Genomic DNA, 21,452 nt, shown 5'->3' with positions numbered 1-21,452 from the left:
GGACTGTTCCCATGAGGCACAGGGTCAGAGCTGATTTGCATATAGCCAGTGTCTAACCCAGGGTGGTGTGGAGTGCAAAAAAACGATGGATTTAGGCCCAGATCCTTGTACTGGGGTGAATGTATGACATTGTTCTACATTCTGTCCATCAACTGTGTTTTTTGCAATGTTCACCCCGAGTGGGCTGGGTATGCTCAGACGTGAGTCCCAGGCTCTCCACACCACTGGAGTCAAGCTATCCAGGCTGAATGAAGGCTGATAGCCAGAAACCGGTCCTTGGATGCTTGATTCCGGTCTGGGAAAGACATGGCTTGGTAGTTCGGACTGGACTGTTCCCATGAGGCACAGGGTCAGAGCTGATTTGCATATAGCCAGTGTCTAACCCAGGGTGGTGTGGAGTGCAAAAAAACAATGGATTTAGGCCCAGATCCTTGTACTGGGGTGAATGTATGACATTGTTCTACATTCTGTCCATCAACTGTGTTTTTTGCAATACTATCTAATATAAGCACATATATGTGTAAACGGGCCATTATCTCTTGTACATTGAATTAAAATATATATTTTCTTTGCTAACTTGAGCTCCCAAACACTTTAGTTTTGCCTGTACACTGTCTGTAATGTGGTTATGGTTTAAATATGTATATTTATTTAGTTCTAAATTATCTGTAAAAAATAAGTCTCAGTAGTTTGAAGCACTTTCTCAGTGCATATATAACTGAGTTCCAGTTTCACTGGGAACTCTAGGCAGCCCTTCTGTGATCAACAAAAGCAGGGAGAGCATGGTTGGCAAATTTTCAGATTGTTTTGGGGTGACATTTTTATGGTTTCGTTGAGAATTTGTGTGACATTAAACTGCTGAAAGTGTGACACTTTGAGTAACACTGGCTCACAAGTAAATCAAAGCCATGGGCAGAATTTGAGTGCCTCTCTCTGAGTTTTCTGTTATTGCATTCAGGCATATCAAACAACAATGTACAGATACTTAACACAAGCCAGACCTACTGACTTTGCCAACGCTTGTTAGCAATACCGACTAAATGACTAGTAACAGTAATAATAACAAGGACCATGCTGTGAATAATTAGAATTGAATATGTTTAACTTATGAAAATGTTAGACTGCAAACGAAACATTACTTAGATCTATGGAAGGAGTATTGATATTCAGAATGTTTCAAACACACCAGTTTTCCCTTATACACCCTTTCCTCTGAAGTGTCTCACTGTTAGCCACTTATGCCCTTTGTATCCTCACAGCTTACTGAAATGTTGGATGAGCCTATCCCACAAGTCCAGTGGTGGCTTCCATGTAAGGGGGCGAGGGACAAGAACAATAGTAAAAAACAAGCAAAAAAAAAACTTGCCTTCCTGGTGCGATGTCCTCCTCCTCGCTCGGGTCTTCTCCAGGCAGACTCCAGGAAACTGCAGTAACCAGCCCTGCATGAGAGCAGTGCCAGGATTGGAGCAGTGCCAGGCTTCTCTTGCACCTCCAGAGGACACTGGAGCTCTATGCTGTCTCTAACCTACAGGGGCGTAGCTAGAGCTTGTGGCGCCCGGGGCTATCCCTCAGGTTGCCGCCCCTGGCATCCGCAGCCCTATGATTGTGTGAGCTTAAGTCTCGGACTCGAATTTTGAATCTCACCTCACTGCCAAATTTCGGGCCCAAATATTTCTCACATGTATCATTTGAATGCTAGTTTTACATTGGTCTATTAACTAGTGCAAGTAAGTGTTAACTATCTGAACTCGCAGTTGTAGAGGGCTGCGCACAGCACCCCGGGGCCACTCGCTTAATTATACTGGTGTGATTTTTTTTAATACTTTAAAATATTTGTCAACCTGCCGGACTGTGTGTCGCACAGGCTCTCCCGAGGCTTGCCTAGCAATCATGCTATTATGCACATGCTCACTATGGCAGCTGGAGTCCTTAAGTCAGCTGACACTATGAATTTATGGTATAGGCCTGAGGCAATTGAGATCTGTGTTAGGGGCCCTCACACCCTGTTATAGTCTGGGCCCAGGTCCCATGTGGGACAGAGTGAGCAGCATGGAGTATAGTGATTCTTCTCTCCTGGTGTATTATTTGAGCTCTCTCCAAACAGCCGCAATGCCACATGTTCACAGACCGGTGCTCTCATCAGCGTGCGTCGTGACTGTCACTCGAGACAGACTACTTTGGCACTCACCTGGATCTGGAAGTGGGGTGTTGAATTTAGGGGTCTTTCGACACTTGATGTGCTGTAGGCTTTAAACAGCAATACCGGATGGACTGAATACCCGACTGTAGACCAAGCTGCTTCTGAGCCAAGGGCAGAAAACAAAATGTCCTGTTTGAAGTGTCGTCTGGTGTATTTACACTTGATGTGTAACTTGTCAGTCGCACTAGAGATCTAGAGATATTTATGCCAGTTCTTCAGGGCAGGCTCTGGTGATGCTCATGCCACTACTACTCTGAATGCGTCATGTGCATCATATCTACTTGCCAACAGTCACTATGATACAAGGATTGCTTATGTGTGTATACAGAACATGTGGAGAGTTATTTATTGGCGCCCTACCACTGACCTCTTTCTCTGTAGATACCTTTACTACAACCCTCCAACAGGGCAACTTCATCTCTTCGTAGCACTCCCCCTCATGACCTTCTCCTCAAACTTCCTCACTACCACCCTCCACCAGTGCCCCTCATCTCTCTGTATCTACCACCATCCCCCCATGACCTCCTCCTCGGATTCCCTCACTGTCACCCTCCAACACAGCCCTTCATCTCTCCAAAGCCTCACTACCTCATGACCTCGTCCTCGGATTCCCTCACTACCACCTTCCAACAGCGCCCCTCCTCTCTCCAAAGGCCCTCCTCCTCATGACCTCCTCCTTGGGTTCCCTCACTGCCACCCTCCACCCCTGCCCCTCATCGCCCATTGCCCAGTCACCCCATGACCTCCTCCTTGGATTCCCTCATAGCCACCCTCCATCAGTGCCCCTCATCGCCCATTGCCCAGCCACCCCATGACCCTCTCCTTGGATTCCCTCACTGCCACCCTCTACGAGTGTCCTTCATCGCTCCGTAGCCCAGTCCCCCCATGGCCTCCTCCTTGGATTCCCTCACTGCCACCCTCTAACAGTGCCCCTCATCACTCCATAGCCTTTCCCCCATATGACCTCCTCCTCGGATTCCCCAATTGCACCCTCCAACAGTGTCATTCATCTCTCCGTAGCTCCTCTCTCATATTTGATTTCATTTGTTGTGTAGCGCTACTCATAGTTTAGGGTGTACAGTACTTTACATCATGCACACATTAAGCAGAGACAATGAATCATAAAAGTCATAAAAGTATGTAAATTATCCTATAGGGAATGTCACATAAGCCAATGAAGATTACAAGGTGTAGGAATCACGTCATCCATACTGGTGGGCAATATATTTTAAGAAGGTTTGGTCTGGAGAAGCACAAACACTGGATTGAAAGTATATCCCAGTGTTTGCGGGGTTGGCTTTACTGATTAAAATGTATATATATCAAAACATACTCTTTATAGCAACATTAGAGTAAGGAAAGAGTAGGGAAATGTTAACTATATTGAAACACACAAAAAAAGTTCTAAATATACCATTCAGGTTTATATGCAGCTCTTTGATGTCAGTTTATAGGTCACTATCCTGGTTTAGGATTGTAACTTCTGTTCTGTACTGTAAGTAACCCACTGAGCTATCCATATCCACATAAAATACAGTTTATCTGAACAATAGCCACTCATTCCCTTTCCTCTGTTCAAACTCTGTGCCACAGCCGATCTGATAAACAGCTGAATGGGTCAGCCTGACGTCACTGCGAGGGCTGAATCAAAAATTTGCTAGCATTCGCGACAAGAATTTTCGATTCTATTAAGGACACGGAGGCGAGGATTATGCTTCTCAATCTTTACTGCATAAAACACAGCAGCCAATGAAAATGTATATTTTCAGTAAACATTAACAATAAACTTCATTACCCATGAACACCCATGAGTATAGGCACGCCCCCACAGTCCATAAGAACCCCTTGCGTGCTCCCATCATCCTCTTTCTTTGAGGCGAAACAAGTCCAACAAAACTTGAACAGTCACAATCCTCCAACGTGGAAGAACATCTTCAGGCGGAACATCCTGACCTCCGGAGTCGATTAATCGGACTTCTTATCTGATCCTGAAATAAAGGAAACAACACCCCGTAATTCTTGCATAAAAGGGTGGGTAAGCTTAATACATACAGTACATTAAGCCGGGTGGGATAATCCTCGCCTCCGTGTCCTTAATAGAATCGAAAATTCTTGTCGCGAATGCTAGCAAATTTTTGATTCTATTACAGGACCGGAGGCTTCAGATTATGCTAGTTTAACGCTGTTTAAATACCACAGAAGTAATATCTCCCACCGGCTTGTAATAAAACGTTTTAAACGTTGAATCAGAGGACCAATCTGCACAATGCATAATATCTTGGATACTGGATCCTAAACCATATGACTTGGACGCCATCGCGCCTCTAACTGAATGAGCACCAAAAATACTCGTATCAACACCAGCTTCCTTCATAATGAACCGAAGCCATCTAGCAATAGTGGCAGCCGCCACTGGTTTAAAGGGCTTTTGAATAGAAATCAACAATTGCGAACAGCCCTGCGGCCGCAAGGCCTTCGTACATTCCTCGTAGGTCTTCAAACAATGGACCACACATAGTTTTTCATTGTCAGGAAAAGCATTATAAGATATATGTCGAGACATTGTTTTAGTACGACCTGTAATATGAAAAGAAACCCCCTCTGGGGTAAACACTCTACCTGTTACGTCGAGCGCTCTGACATCTGAAGATCTTCTGCAAGAGGATAGACAAAGCAACATGGCTAATTTAGCCCACAATTGCTTCCTGGACAGGAGAGAATTAACCGGCCATCTGTCGAGCAAAGAGATCACCACTGAGACATCCCACAAACCTGAATACTTGGGTTTGGGAGGGTTGGCCACCCTGATGCCTTTCAACAACTTACAAACAACCGGGTGCATGCCTACTGGTTTACCATCCACCAGGGCATGCCCCGCCGAGAGGGCTGAGCGAAAGTTGTTGACCGAACGATATGCTAGGCCACCTGCCGCCTTCTCGGATAGAAAGTTCAACACTTGGGGTAATCCTGCCCCCACGGGATCCAGACGTCGTCCCACGCACCAATCCACCCAGTTCTTCCAGGCAGCGGAGTATCGCTTCCTGGTGGAAGGTGCCCAAGCCTGCTTGATAAAGTCAGCAGCCTTGTCCGAAATTCCTGGCATTTGCCACTGTTCCCTGAAAGCCTCCATGCCATCAGGGATAACCTGCCCTCCAACAGCAACGGGTGCTGTTCCTGACGAGGGCCCTGCAACAACCACTTCAAATCCGGCAGTAGCCGGGGGCGGTCGCAGCTCCACTGTAACAACTTGGGAAACCACGCTTGTGATGTCCACCACGGAGTCACCATGACAACTTCCGCCGCTTGCCGTATCACATGAGTCATTACTCTGGGAATCAACAGAAAGGGGGGAAATGCATACTGTGTCCCCTCCGACCAATCCTGGAGAAATGCGTCCGTCGCTTCTGCCATCGGATCCGGCCTCCAGCTGAAGAACCGGGGAAGTTGATACGTCAACCTGGAGGCGAACAGGTCCGTTTGAAAAGGACCCCAAATCGCCTGCAACCAGAGAAAGACCTGGGGAAGCAGCTTCCAGTCGCTGTAATCCCTCAAGTGCCTGGAATGCCAGTCTGCCACTTGGTTGGCCTGACCCGGGATGTACTCCGCTATGACTGATATCTGGTTCTGCAGACAGTACTGCCAAAACTCTTTGGCTATCTGTACAAGAAGAGACGACCTCGTGCCGCCCAACTTGTTGATATACCTCACTGCGGACACATTGTCCAGGCGCAGGAGGATGCAACATGACGTCTGCTTCGGGGATAACGTGCGGACCGCGAACGATCCTGCCAGTAACTCCAAACAATTTATGTGAAGTTCTAGATCCTGAGATGACCATCTGCCGCCTGTGGAAACCTCTCCACAGCGCGCGCCCCAGCCCCATCTGCTGGCGTCCGACTCGATTACCACATCCGGTCGCGACCCGAAGATCGCTCTGCCGTTCCAGGCATCCACGTGGCCTAGCCACCATTGGAGTTCGTGCCGAACCTCGTCCGTAAGCGGAACCGAGTCCGTATACGAGAGACCCCTCTGAAGATGTTTGATCTTCAGACGTTGGAGGGCTCTGTAGTGCAAAGGACCTGGAAAAATTGCCTGGATAGAGGACGCCAGGACTCCCACAATCCTGGCCAAAGTTCTGAGCGAGACCAATTGACTGTCCAACAGTTTCCTGATCTCCTTCTTTAGGTCCCTCAACTTCGCTTGCGGAAGAAGCAGCTGCGCCGTGAGGGAGTCGACCGTGAACCCCAGAAATTCTATCACCTGAGATGGAATCACTACTGATTTCGCTAGGTTTATCACAAACCCCAGGCTTTGTAACAAGGAAATAGTCATGGTCAATTGTTGTTGCAACACTGACCTGTCTTGAGCCATGATCAGAATGTCGTCTAGGTAAATGATCATGCGCACACCCCTCTCCCTGAGGAAAGCTACCACTGGTTTCATTACCTTGGTGAAACACCAGGGAGCCGAGGAGAGACCGAAAGGAAGAGCCAAGTACTCGTACCACCGGCCGTTCCACTGAAACTGCAGGAATCTGCGGTGTGGAGGAAAAATTGGAATAGAAAGATATGCATCTTTTAGATCCAAACGCACTAACCAATCTCCTTCCTGTAACAAATCCGTTAACATGTGGATACCCTCCATTTTGAAATGGCTGTACACCAGGAACTGGTTGAAATCTCTGAGGTTGAGCACAAGCCTGTTGCCCCCTCCCTTCTTTTGGACCAGAAAGACATTGCTGGCGAAGCCGCGAGGACTTCTCTGACAAAAAGCGATCGCGCCCTTCCTCAGCAAGTCTGCCACCTCTGCCTCTATAAAACTGTGATCTAGTTGGGAAAAATGGAGAGGTGGCGGGGGAAACGCTTGCGCAGGCGGGGAGTAGAAATCCAGCCTGAATCCCTGAACAGTCTGCAAGACCCAAACATCCTGGGTCAACACTCGCCACTGAGGCAGGCAATGTTGGGTGCGACCCCCCAAAGGAAGGAAAGACACATCTGTCAGACTCACCGGAACTTTGATGGGCCTTGAAATTCGCCCTGTTGTTTCCCGACTGGAAACGGCCTTTGTTGAAGCCTCTTCGCGATGGGTAGAAGGTTCCTCCGCGTGTAGAGTCCCACTCGCCGCGGCCACGGCCAAAATCACCTCTCTGGGAGCCTCTCTGGAACCCTCGGCCTGACGAGCGACCCCCGCCTCGCCCGGCCCTGTTGAAAACACCCTGTGTTAGGGCTCGTTTAATACCACTCTGGGCTTTATCCAATGCGGTGAAGGTGCCCACATACTTGGTGACATCCTTCACGAACCTGTCTCCAAAGAGACACCCCCCGGCCAGAGGGCCCGGTTCTGCCTCCGCCAGTTCTGTTAAATTGCTGTCCATGCGCATCAGCAAGGATTTGCGCCGCTCCGAAGATACAGCGCAATTCGCATTGCCCAGGAAGCAAATGGCGCGCTGAGTCCACTCAGCCAGGATGTCAGGATCCACTGGAGTCGCCCCTTGTTTGGCCGCCAAGGCCATTTCTAGGATCTTCGCTAGGGGCCCTATGACATCAAGCATTTTGTCCTGACAGCCCCGCCAGGCCCTGTCAAGCCCTCTTTTAGGATCCTTGGAAAATTTCTTAAGGAATGTCAGCATACTTGCGTCTATTTCCGGTGTGTCAGCGACGCAGTCCGGAATATCAGGACGCGGGCATTCCGACCGCAGTCGGTTGCGCACCTCTCGGGTGAAGCTCTTCCGGAGGTGGTCATGAATATAATCCGACACATCAGGTGGAGGAACCCAGTCCGAAGACCGAGGGTGAACTATGTCCGAAGGGTCGAATTGAAAGGCCTTAGGGGTCTTATCCTCCACCGCTTTGGGAGCCGGCCTGGCCTTCTTAGGGGGCGGAGGTTGCTCCTCCGAAGTATCAGTATCCGTATTGGTATCTGTATTCGTGGTGGTGGTGGTATCCGTGTCCACTACCACCAGGCGCTTACTTGTAGCCTTGCCTCCAGAACGTGGCTGAGTAGGGACATCTTTGACCGGTAGGGCAGCTAAGGATTGCGCATGCGGCCACATTTGCCGCTCCTCAGGAACTGAAGCCGAGGTAGAGGGAACATCGCGCTTCTGCTGTTTGCGCTTCCCATAACCATGGCGCTTAGCAAAACCTTTCAATTGCTTTTGAATGGGGCGTAGGGCCACTGCCAGTGCCTGCTGCACAGTCTGGGGGACCTTCCGGTCCAAGGCCTTATCCACTGAAGCTTGGACCGAGGCATCCAAGGCTTCTACAATGTTATCCTCGAGGACAGCCTCCTGCTGTCCTTCATTAGTTTCCTCCCCATCTGCCTCTCCATCTTCAGGGTACTGAACCCATTCTTCCATGGTGGTGAAATGATAAGAGAACAAGGGAAACAACCCTGGCAGTATATGGGGGTGGTGGGGGGGGTCAGCCCACTGCACACAACAAGTAATTATCACACCAACTGTACCCAAACCCCCTCAGCAAAGCTGTAGTCAATAAGGCCAGTGGCCAAGGTCCTTAATCTATAGAGCGTGTGCTCACTCTGGACGCTCAAAATAACACACCCAGCACAGGTGATCGAACAAGAGGCAAGCCGGTGTGTAGAACGCGCAAAACGCGCGTTCTAGGAAGCCAGGGAGACGTGCCGAGGCGCGCCGCCCAAAACGCGACCAAATCCTACTAGAAACCAGCCCAAATGGTCAGCGTTTCTTGGCGCGCGCGTCGGCCGTGAGCCACCCGGCCTGAACGCAGGGCGCATTAGGGAAGCCTCTACGCGCCTTCAGGCAGCCGGTACCGGGCCCCAGTGATGCATGCGGAATGCCCCTCGCCGGTCAAAGACCGTGAAAACACGCGCTGAAAGCCGCGCACTTCACAGCGGAAGCCGCGCGCTGACAGGCGCTCGCTCCACCACGGGAGCAGCCCCTGGAAGAAGACGGCCCAATCAAGGAAGCGCAAGGTGAGCGCTCGAACCGGCCAATAATTACAAACTAAATATAAATCACACCAGAGAGCACCCCAGTCCTCAATCCATAAGCGGAACCACCCGCATTAGTCAGTTAATACACATAAACGTCTCCCAAGACACCCCCAAAGCGACAAGCAGAGTGAGGGGACAGGGAAGGTACACTTAACTCTGGCTTGTGAGCAGCAAAGAAAGAGGATGATGGGAGCACGCAAGGGGTTCTTATGGACTGTGGGGGCGTGCCTATACTCATGGGTGTTCATGGGTAATGAAGTTTATTGTTAATGTTTACTGAAAATATACATTTTCATTGGCTGCTGTGTTTTATGCAGTAAAGATTGAGAAGCATAATCTGAAGCCTCCGGTCCTGTAATAGAATTCTGGCCTTGCACTTGAATTCACCATTCTATATAATTTAAGACCTCCATCGACTCTGGGCTGCAATCTGCAGAGATGGAAGCAAGGCTGGCTGTCGGCAGATTCAGTCCGTGAGTTACGGCGGGTCCCGGCCACGGCAATTTGAATTTGCCGCCCAGGTCCGGCCCGCCTCCAGTGAAGGACGTGCTGACTTCCGCTCACGAGAGGTGAGCGCGTAACCGTGGTTGTGGAGCGCGTGCCTCGCGCGAAGGCTGGCCAATCATAATTCCCAGGGCCGCCGTCATCATTGGTAGCGATTTCTCGCGCTACCAGACGGCCCTGGGACGGGATCAGTTCGGTGAACAAAGGCCTCATGTCTCAGTGCACTGCCACAGTCAATGCCCCCGGCCCCTTCGCAGTCCACACTGTGGTAGGCGCTCATTCGTAACGGTGCTTGCTGCGGCGGGTGCTCATTGGCCGCCTGGTCTGTGGTACGTCATCCCTCTCTCGGGTCATTTCGGCCTTTGAGCTTGGCGGCCGCGCTCCGCTCCCACCGTGTTTCCCAGCCCGCGCTCATCTCTCGGGCTCTGCGATGTGAGAGAGCTTTATTACCCTTCTGGCTGGAAGCAGGGAGGTGACAATGACCAGGAAATTGTCCAATTGCACCTCTTTCAACAAAAACAATCTCTTTAAACAGGAGCCCAACAAGAAAGGGAGTTAGCCCATGCAACTCCTCAGATTTTTATAATAAAACAAACGGGGTAAGACCGGACGCGCATGCTGCACTGCAGGCTGCGCATTTACAAGGTGCACTCTTCACACGGGGGCCGCGCGGCACTGGCGGCATTTCTAATTAATTTTATTATAGAATGTAAGTGTCCCCAAATAAATGATAAATGCCCCCGTGTAAAGCGCAAGTGCACCTTGTAAATGTCACCGCCCCAAAAATTGTGCCGCCTGGGGCGGACCGCCCCCCTCACCACCCCTAGCTACGCCGGTGCTAACCTAGCAGTCTAAGACAGCTGGGTTAGAGAAGTTTAAAATGTGCATGTCTAGCTGGCCAAAAATACATGCGTACTTTAAACTTGAAGTGCCATGCCCATCACTGCTTTCTGCTGCTGTCTGACTGGCAGCAAAAGAAAAAGGAAAATCACACCCCTCCGTCTTGACAATTGGCTCAGGACGGGTTTTTGAAAAATAAAATGGTAATTAATTAATTTTTATTACCATTTTATTTCTCCATTTCTGGGGCCAATTTTTTATTGGGGAGACGCTCCGCAGCCTAAACGGAGGAGCCGACCTTGCACAGGTCAACTTCTTCCTTCCTCTTCATCACTGTATTCACTATGTACTTTTGTGTGCATTTTCTCGTGCTTCCTTCCACTTTACTACAAAGCCACCCACTCTCTCACTTGCTTCACCTTTGAACATGCTATTTTCATTTCCTTTGGCGCTGTCAAGATTTTCATAGCCATATATCCAGTTCACAAACTTTCATATGTAATGTTACTACAATTGACATATATGTGACCATTGCTCTGTGCTCTCAGCAGAGATGCCAAGGACGGAATGCACCTGTTGTCTAAGCAACTTTATGACCCACTGTTGCTCAGACAACATGTGCGGTCAGGGACCCAGATTCAAACATGTGAGGGCACAGAGTTTGACCTGCCGTCTGATCCAGAATCCAGTGGATGGAAATGAAGATGTGACACCCAACCCCATTGTCTGTTCGCCAGGAAGAGTTGAAGATAATAATTGCATCGCATCCTGCGCACCATGCTCGCTGCCCTAGTGTGCTCTACCACCGCAGTGAGTGCAGCAGTCATCGAGGGTCAGTGTTATATGGTGCCATCTTGTCTGGGTGGCAGTAGAAAGAGACTTGCCCAGGTCCTCCCTGTTGGCACCAGGAGGCCCACAGATCAACAAGATACCATACCACATGTGGAGACTGAGGTCAGAGACAGCTTCTTTGTGTTGATGTGTAACTAGCTCTGTGCGTGGTAGCACAAAGCACCAGAAAGTGAAGTAAAAACAGCCAGTCCAAGTCTGAGATAGGTTTGTACCCATAGGAATCAGTCACCTCTCTTTGCCATGGGTCCAACTCAGACTCTGACTGCCTGCAGCAGCACAACAAGCAAGCTGCCAACCACCACTCTGAGATGTGCAATGCCTCGTTGCACAGTTCAGAGGAGCTTCACTATACGTAACATAGCATTTTAATGTGGTGATGCAGACACTACCACTACCACTAAAGTGTGTTATGCTATCCGACAATGAGTGGCACTTGGCAGGGCCAGGAGGGGAATGTCTCTCTACAGCAAACAGAGCATTCCAAGACTCAAGCAATTAATTAAAGAATAATAGCTCTTCCACCCTTTTGTTTTAATGCTCAGTGTCTGTGTTTATTCATTATGCATAACCGATCATTCTAGTAATACAAACACTTCAGCAAAGAGCCTTCTTTCTCAAAGGCATAGAGATAGCCTAATATTGATGGTCTTCTCCCTTCCACCATGCACCTACCAGTATTCTGCCTTCGCCATGACCTATTAATGCAGCACTGTCTCCACCCTTCTCTACTGTACTGTGAGAACTGAGAGTTTCATAGGGTTCATGGAGGATATGTCTACTGAGTTCCATATTCCTCTTTAAGCCAATACTGGTTACCTCTAATGTGGCATTCTCTGCAGATTACCCTGAAACTAGGCTTTCATGCAACGACACATATGTTAATATCTGCAAATCAAAATGCAGTCCCTAGCCCATTAGACTTGTCTCTATAATTCTTACCTTGTGGACAATGCTATCCTCCTGTGTGTGATTTGAGAAGGACATTGTTGGGGATCTTTCCCCTGGATCAATAGGAATTTTGCCTTTAGATAGAAACTGTAGCAAAATGATTTTTAAATCACTTTAAATGTCATAATTCTAGTCCAATAACAATTGTTCAAAGAACAATTGTTCAAAGTGTATCAAGCATATGTATTGATAACTAAAATATCGTGATACAAAAATATCATTATCAAAATATCAACATCAAAAATATCCAATTTACGTACCTATGATGTATAAAATATTGATTACAAAAATAGGCTAAAAAGTATTGGAATTCTAATATTGAAAGCAATATATACTTGTAGATAATATGATTCAACTTTATTAATACACGTTTCATTATTTAAAAAATACATATTATAACTTTTTCTATAGAACCAAAAATACTTATATGTGTAATTGAAAAAAAAAACTTTTAATTTCAAAAGAGTAATTAGCGCAATTGGAGCATCTGCTGAACTGACCTTCAGTCAAGTAAATAACAAAATGTATATATTTAGTTTAAACCCGCAAGAATAATTGCAGTAAGGACAGTGTAAGGATAGAAAAAACAGACGCTCAATGTACCTCAACTAGTACAGTTGATTAACATTCTTTGGAAAATAATACAAATAGACACTAGACTGAAATCACTAAAACCAAAATGAGTGGGCGGTTTGATAGGAGGAAAAGTGATGGAAAAGTACCTCTCCATAATATGTGTTATGGATTCTTTCTTCTAACGTTATTACTTGACCATACGTCTTATTTTTGGTCAAACCTTGCATTCATCATCTTCAACTCTCCCTGTATTGCTTCAAAAGCTTTGTATGATTTGTACGCTGTTTATTGACTACCACTAGTCTAGACGAAATACCCCATTTATATTTTTTTGCTGCATAGTATTTCCTCACAGATTACTTCATGTGCAGTAGTTCAGAGACATTACTTACAGTGTTTGAGTCCTCCATATCAGAGGATCCTGCACTTTGAATGTCTCCTTTGATGTTTTCCACAAGACAAGATGCCTGTTTATATTTTGATTTCTGTTGTACTAGCTGAGTCCTAATTGATTCCCAAAGCTATTACCCGTTAGTGTCTTCATGGGCAGATCACGAGGCAGCCACTCCTGGGGAGTGTACATACACCAAACCTGGACTCATTCATCACAGGCATCACCGGTCAGAAAGATCCATGTGCATGATCCCGGAAGCAGTTTAGGTACACATCTCACTTGTGCCAATATCATTATTTAATTAGCATGTGGGCTTAGGTTTACGACACAACATTTCCAATGACCTCCTGTTGCCTAGGCTATGACCAGCACTGACTGTGGCTGTTGCTGTCCACATATCTGGGTAGCCAATGTCCATCCTGATGAGGAGAGAGAGAAGAAGCACCATCAATGAGGATCACGCAAGGAGCTAGATAGTAGCACAGGTTTGCAGCCCTGCTGGGAAGAAGGCGCTATGTGCAGACCCTCCATGATAGCAGAGGGAAGCATCCAGCATGAGCTGGAACTAGCAGAGCTGCCTGCGTTTGATCTTTCTCATGCAGGAAATTGTGGGCTTCCGCAAGGTGTTGCAGTCACAGCAGTGAGTCCACAAGGCAGGTGGCACCTTGGCATGGTCAGCCCACAGCAAGAAGAGAACTGCATGGACATCCACGAACCTCTTGCACACATAAAACAGGATAGTGTGAAAGACAGCGCAGTATTTATGTCTGGCTGATACAGATACAGATGAAGACAAATACAAGAGAGAGCTAACTAGAGTCCTCACCTGCCCATCTCTGCTGTTCCTTGACGTCCCACAGCTGGGAAACATACCCCTCACACTGTGACAGTGTTTTAAATTGAGCAGGCAGCAGCGAAACTCACCAGCCGGTCCCTTATAAGTGTTGAAAACTATAAGCGCAGACTGGCCCCTAAAATCTTCTATTTAACTATCTCTTATAATATTCAGGGGAGGCTCCTCCGCTAAGGCGGAGAAGTGTCACCCCACGGCTCTCAGAGCAGTGGGAAAGGGTCAAATATTATTTTATTTTTTTCTTCTGGGCTGGGTTAGGGCGGGTTGGGGCTGGTGGCTCAGGGAGGAGGAGTGGACTGTACACACTTAGGGGCTGATTTCTATGCAGACAGGAAGGGCTCTGACCATTGGTCGGAGCCCTCCTGCCCGCATCGGAATGTGCTGTTCGGATTCCTTTCCAACTGAGACATTCTGATGGGCTCGGTCGAAAAGGAATCCGACTCAGTTTTCCAGATGGCTTCCGACGGGCTCAGAAAACCCATCTGCCATCCAGAAACCCTTCAGTACTCCCCTGGCTGGAGAGTACGTTGGCAGTTTCCACAGAAAGGCAGTAGGAAATTGTCTTTGGGGGCCCCCAGCAAGGCCCCCAAATGGCCGCCAAATGGCGGCCTAAGGTGCACCTATGGTGCCTCCCTGTTGATCCCTGCACCTGGTTGCAGGTACCTTGGGGGGCCTGTCACTGGGTGCAGGGATGAACTAGACCTCTGCACTTAACAATGCGAGCATGCATTCCGTTCGGAATGCATGCTCCCATTGTTAAGTATAGGATTGTGACCGTACAGGGTTCGGTTGCATCCTACTTGCAGATCTGGAACCGTCCAAAATCGGAATCGGCCCCTAAGTGAGCATGACTGGTTGGCTGGCCGTCTCGGGCCAGCAAAACAGCCAAGCGCATTTTGCATGTCTCCCACCCAGCCTGCATTACGGTCTGGGTGGTGAACATGCACAGGCTCCCTGTCCCAGTGTGAGTGCCTAACCACGTCGCTCAGACCAATCACAACCCTGCATTGCAGCATTGTGATTGACTATGGGGAGCCAATCACAAAAATGCAATGCAGAGTTGTGATTGGCTCAGGGGGGCCTGTGTGCTTCCGGACTCTTCAGCAATGACGAAGTAGAGATGGAGGTGTCTGCAGCGTGAAGAGGTAAGTGTTGTTTTTAAAAAATATATATTTTGTCCCCCCTCCCCACATGCCCTCCTACTTCCGTTCTCAGCTAGCTACCACTGATAACATTGCCATTAATCCATGCTAAAGTCTTCTTCTTTATCTTGATGGTCCTTGGAATGTTGTATTAGAAGTCAAAGGGCATTAGTAAACATCACAAACTTAAATAGTATCAGCAGTTTTAAGTTCAGTCAATGATGAGAGTTTGGATAGATTTTTCAATACCTTTATTCTCATCAAGAGATCAGTATGTTCTTCTCTTCATCTTTATTTTTAATTCAGTTAGCCTATAAATCAAATATGTTTACAGAGATCTTATTGAAAGAATGCTTCTTACAAGCAATAAAAATGTAATGCATTAAGCGAGTTCCATGAAGGAATAGATTCTCTAGTCTAAAGATCAGAGTTAGAGTTCAAGAACCCATGAAGAGTTTGAATTTCAAGGAAAAGAGTGCGATCAGAGGAGCATGAAGCTTCCAAGTTAAATTAGAGTTGCGAAACTTCCCATAAAGAGTAGTTCATAAGATTCAGCTGAGTCTTAATTAATCCAAACAAATCAGCATACAGGTGCAGTAGCAATCTGTTGAAAAGCAAACAAAACAGATGCAGCAGTAGCCACAACCATCAGGGGTCTGGGTTATGGGCAATCCTCTTCAGAGCTCAGCAAGAAAGAGAGTGACCTCTTCTACTTAGGAACACACACTAACATAAAAGTAGAGAAAACATGTTGAAAACATAGGCATCAGGTTTCTTCTCTCAGGAGCCAACAGAGTGGCAGTTCTCTTTGATAAGCAGGTTCAGCTCCTCTGTTCCCACGAAAATACATGCAGTTTGTGCACTTTTATTGCACAGTTAGCTACAGTCAGTCTTTGCATAGTTAGATTCTGGAAACATTGGACTCAGTTCCCATAGGCCATAAAACATAAATCTATCTTCCACATATAAGTTTCTTTCACTGCGGAAACAATGAACTTTAAACTAAAAGGCAAATCACTGTTAAGTAATGCTTTTTTCAATAGTATTGGGGCAAGCCACGCAGCTTGAGACACTGCGATAAGAGCCTACTACTAAGATTAAGAAGGCTCCTTCACCCAAGTTACTCAGGTATATAAATAGAGCTCTATGCTTAAGTAGTGTAATTTAAAGAGAGAGAAGAGGTTTAAAGTTTTAAACAAAACTTTATTGTTTTTTCTTACATCTCATACAGAAAGTGACAAAGCCCTGATGAGAATCCGGGAACTGTTTTGCCTGGATTCGAATCGTGTCGGCACAACTAAGGAGCACATAACAACATTAAGAATTCAGCTTTAATGATAGTTCGAATTAATTTCTGCTATCACTGAAATTTGTCACCCTTTGGTGGTTCTGCTCCTTTCTTCCTGACTTTGTCTTTAATTTGGATATAGATTCATTCGGTTAAAATATAAAGATATGAGTACACATTTTTGTTTGTATAAAGTTTTGTATCTAGGATGTATGATGTGGAGTATGTCACAGTAAATATGTGGAATGTAAATAAGTGTTTGTAAATAACGTTGTAAATTGTTGTAAATATTGTATTGATTGTATGTTTTTTCCTTTTCACACGCAAATGCGATAAAGAGAGATATATATATAAAAAAACTTGAAATCAAAAGGTATAAATAAAATACCAGTGCAAACCAAAAGAATTTGTGTTTGACCTGAAAGCTGACAATTTGAAATTATAAATGGTATAGGCATTTTTTGTGTTTACTGATACATAAAGGGCCCTGCCTATTCCATGTTCTTAGGGGCCGAACTCCTTAGCTTTCAATGCCTATTGCAAATCAGCACATTCCAAATGCGTGTTTTTCTCCATCACTTTTTATTTTTATTGTTGCATGTTAAACTACTAGATTAAATATTTTAATGTTCATTAATTAATTCTCCCAAGCCCTTTGGAACAGAGTGGGCCGTTTTGTTGCCTTCCAGGCCCCACCACATCTGGCGATATCTTTGAGTCTGCTGAACCAGTGATCAACAAACCTCTTCACGGCACAAAAAAGGTCCACTTTAAAGACTTTGAGGCTGGAAGGGGTGCAATCAGAATAAATAACATGAAGACAGGGCATCTGCACCAAGCTGGAAAAGAGGAACATTTGTAGTCTCTGACCAGAATCCCAGAATACAGTAGTTCTCAGCACTCACTAGAGGTGCTGCACAGGAAAGGGCCTCACTGTAGTCAACTCAGCCTTCTAACAGAAGTCAATGGTGGTTGTGTTGCTACCCACGCTGGTGAGTAGTGGTACTGCACCAGTTTATCGCCTGCCATAGGTAGAAATAGAGGTGAGGCGAACCAGGATCAGGTTGGCTGAGAAGCATTAAGCTGCGGACAGGAGGACAAAAGTGATGCATTGGAAAGAGAGGCCCTGTACTGCTGTGCAGCCAGACTGCTGCCAGAGAATGCACAAACACTGTTTGGCTGCACCATCTGGATGTCATCCCATTGAGGCACCCGGCCACTCTACATCCTTCAGTTATGAACTGGGTGCTTCCCAAGGGTTAAGGGGGGGCTGGGTAGGGGGCTCAGATGCACAAAGGAGAAGAACGCTTCAACTCTGTTGCAACCAGAGGAAGAAGGGGAGGCATCAATGAAGGCAGCAAGATCACAAGGTACAACTAACTGACTTCCACCCAACCAGTAGATGGAGGCTCACACTTTCCCTCGAACGGAAACCCAGAGACTCTACACAGATCATCCACGTATGCAATGGAGTCATGACCCAAGACAGGATGAGGCCAAGAGAAAGTGAGGCCGGTCAGAAAAGATGGCGGAAGCACACTGTTCCCGAGACTCTGGTCCAGACACTAGGTCCAATCGACCCACACTCTCAAGGCACACTGTGCTGCATCCACAATAACCATGCCTGATGACAGCAGAGCCTTAAGTTGCAAGCACTGCACCATCAAGAGAAAGTGAGGCAGAACCGCCGTAGCTCTCTACTCCCCATGGAGTGGGATGCTTAGATAGTCTCTGATAAGGGATCATCCGAGGCTTGGCCGATTGACACACTGAGCCGAAGAAGAAGAGAACCTGGCTGCACATTCCTACCCACAGGAGCACAGCTCCAAGAAGGTCGCTGATGAGGGGACATACGACATATGGCCGGATGCCACATAGCACTAGAAAGAATAGAAGTGGATCAGAGACTGCCCTAATCATCACCGAGCTGGAGCCCAATACCCTAGGCCAGTGACCAGACTACAGAGATAATAGACCTCTGAGAGACCCTGTTGGCCAGTCCTGAAGACATTGCACACTGAACAACCAAAAGAGAAAGAAGAGATTAGAGCTAAGAGAAGTCTCACAAGCATATTTGAAAAGAAAGTGTATGCAGAAGCACCAAACAGAAAGGAGAAAAAGGAATGTTACCAGCCGGTTCACACTGGGTGACCTGACGACCGTCCAAGCCTAGAAGGGGAAAAGACCAGGTGGGACCAGGCCTGGAGGTTGGGCCACAACCGATTTGTACCAATGACTGTGAGGGCATTTATTGGCACAAGTGAGCCTCTGATCTGGACCAACAACGACCCTGTGAAGGCCCTGCAGGAGAACCGAGAGTAGCAGCATGCATGTGCAAACAGAGTCTCTGCCCTAAGCTTCCCAGCGCAAACATCCAGACAATCACCAGCTACCTAGTGAACCATGATATTAATGCCTAGAGATGCAGTTTCTTTGCACATGCAGAAGACATGGAGCACAGCAACTCATAGAACCATGAGGTTATAAAGTCCATCTTGTCACCAAAGCTCCAACTGCTGAAAAACCAAGGAAGAATTCCTCAGACATGAAGGCAAGTCATCGACACCTATTGTACAGGTTCACCCAGCAGACAACACCAACCTGCCAATCCCTGTGGCATGCGTCACTACTACTATCTGTGGAGCATCTTACAATCGGAGTAGAGTCCAACAACATTGAAGCACTGAGAAGTGCATATGGAACCAACAAAGCAGCGGATGTTAACCATAAAGTAGAGGGACCCCAGGGGAAGAATGCCGAAGATCGTCAATGTATTCCCAGTCCCTAGAAGACTATCTTTAGAGGGTCCAGCATTGTAACCAGAGCAAGCTTCGAACAGACTCACAACAACACTCCTGATGCACCCGCATTGAACATTTGACACGAAACTCAGATTGTCCTAAGCATTATCATAGTAAACCAACTCTATACCCTATAGATATGAATACCGCGGTCATGCTGCCAGAAGAAATTTAACTTCTTTGCCCTAGTATTTTTGTCCTGTCTCATACCAGGTTAAATTATGAATTTCAGCCCAAATGCCCTGTTGCATCCAGTTTTGTTTGTCCATGTGTCAACTGCTGTCCTGCTGATTGATCCAGAGAGCAATATATTCTGTTGTATCCAATTTATTTTCTTTTGTTTCTAGTTTGAACTTGTCCTTTCTGTTGGGTTTTTGGAAGAATGTAGTGTCCTGATGGACACATCACATGGCAGCTTCTTTCTGTCACCGTTCAGTTGACCCTGTTAATCAAAAGGTCCGGATGTGTAAGTCTGGGGCCAGTTATGTCAAAATATTACTGATGAGTAATTATTTGATTAGCATGTGAGCCTAGGGCCCACTTCACAAAATACCCTCACTACAATTTCTCTCATTATCTCGGTATTACACCTGCCATACTTCTGGGCTCTGTCAGCAGGCTGTCTGCCGTTCGGCGATGCACTTATGCATCGTATATCCTCTGCATCAGCTCATAGTACAAATGATCAATGAAATAGGTGGCAGGTTTCGTGTCTAATGCCAGGCTTGAGGCCTCTCAGCTGATACTCGCTCTACTCCAGATCACCTGCTCTCTGCCCCTCTTCCTGCCCAATCCCAAAGTGCTTGTGGAAGCATTTTGAGACGACACTCTCCTTTGTAATGTCCAGAAACACAGTGTAATGACCTTGGAAGAAGCAATTACACATGGGCTCTGCATGAATGGAAAGGAGGAGGTGGCTATAAAGCAGACACGAATAAGTGTCTTGTGCATTAATGATGCATATTCAGCGACGCCCATTTGTCTGGTCATGTGTGCAGTCTTGCTATAGCAATTCTGTTAGGTATTAAGAATGCTTGTTTGGAGTGATGAAATGTGTGTGTGTGTGTTTGTGTGCTTTGTTTTTGAGGTCTTGAGTGTGATTTATTCATGTTCTGCAGTGAGGATGCAACTGATTTGGGTGGAGTTATTTAGTGTTACTTTCACCTCTTTTTCCTCCAATTATCTCACACTACACCTATCAGGGCACCGTGGTAAGCAACAATATTAACTCTGCACGCAGCATGGCGGGGGGGTTTAACTCTGACTTGTATTATTGAACTGACCTCCTTGCTTCTATATTTCTTATCTTTTTGCAGCCTCTTGATCCGAAGGTTGCAAGAGGCAGAGTTCTTGGCTATACAGCATTTTATGGAGAGCAGGAAGAGAAGAAAATAATTAAGATATGCAAAACATTGGAGCTAAAATGCAAGACTCTTGTACCCCCTTCAGTGCACACCATCTATGTCACTGCATACAATTCGAAAGGGCATTCCAAACCAGCTCCTGTCATTCTGAATGAGGAACAGAGCGACTCTGGGGGTGAGCAATGCATCATTCTTAATTGTGAATTAGCATTGTAGTAAGATGTGTGAATATATTTACATAATATTCTAAATTCCTAGCTTCAACGTTTTATTTTTGGTGCTAAATACTGCCATTATAAATTATCCAACTTTTCCAAACGTCCTGCTTGAAGGCGGCAAATAATCTTCATAGAAATGTATGCTGAATACATAAAGAAACACATATGTTTTTTACTGAATGCTATTGTATTGTTTAGAAAAAGTGTGTGTCTGATGTGGTATCAATCCAAATACGGGGGTTACTGCTTCCTAATATGACACTAATCGTGCTGGAAGAAAGAAAAAGGTAAAGTAAGTATCCAGGTACTGTACCAATCAAGAGAAGACAGTCAACAAGATTGTCTCTTGTTGCCCTCACTCATCCCTAGGGATGTCATGCTTCATCATTGGGCAGTGCTCCTCGTTGGGCTGGTCACTTTAGTTTTTTATTTCGCCGTTTGATGAGTGTGAGTGTGTGTCCTAGTGGGGTTCTGAGAAGTGAGTGTGAAACCGAATAATT

At 46.6% G+C, this 21,452-nt stretch overlaps 1 protein-coding gene across 2 annotated transcripts in view; it reads left to right on the top strand.

Moving 5' to 3' along the window:
* Window positions 1–21,452, top strand: part of LOC144807767 (interleukin-12 receptor subunit beta-2-like) — a 762,710-nt gene that overhangs the window by 359,024 nt on the left and 382,234 nt on the right. For both annotated transcript variants that reach the window (XM_078673425.1, XM_078673424.1), the window contains exon 9: window positions 20,687–20,909. In XM_078673425.1, coding sequence (XP_078529551.1) covers window positions 20,687–20,909 — 223 coding nt within the window. The remainder of the gene's footprint in view (window positions 1–20,686; window positions 20,910–21,452) is intronic.

The sequence above is a fragment of the Lissotriton helveticus genome, chromosome 1_2 (genome assembly GCF_964261635.1).
Source record: "Lissotriton helveticus chromosome 1_2, aLisHel1.1, whole genome shotgun sequence".
NCBI classification, from domain to species: domain Eukaryota; kingdom Metazoa; phylum Chordata; class Amphibia; order Caudata; family Salamandridae; genus Lissotriton; species Lissotriton helveticus.
Note: the sequence above shows the minus strand (reverse complement) of the source record. Positions and strands in the feature narration are given on the sequence as shown.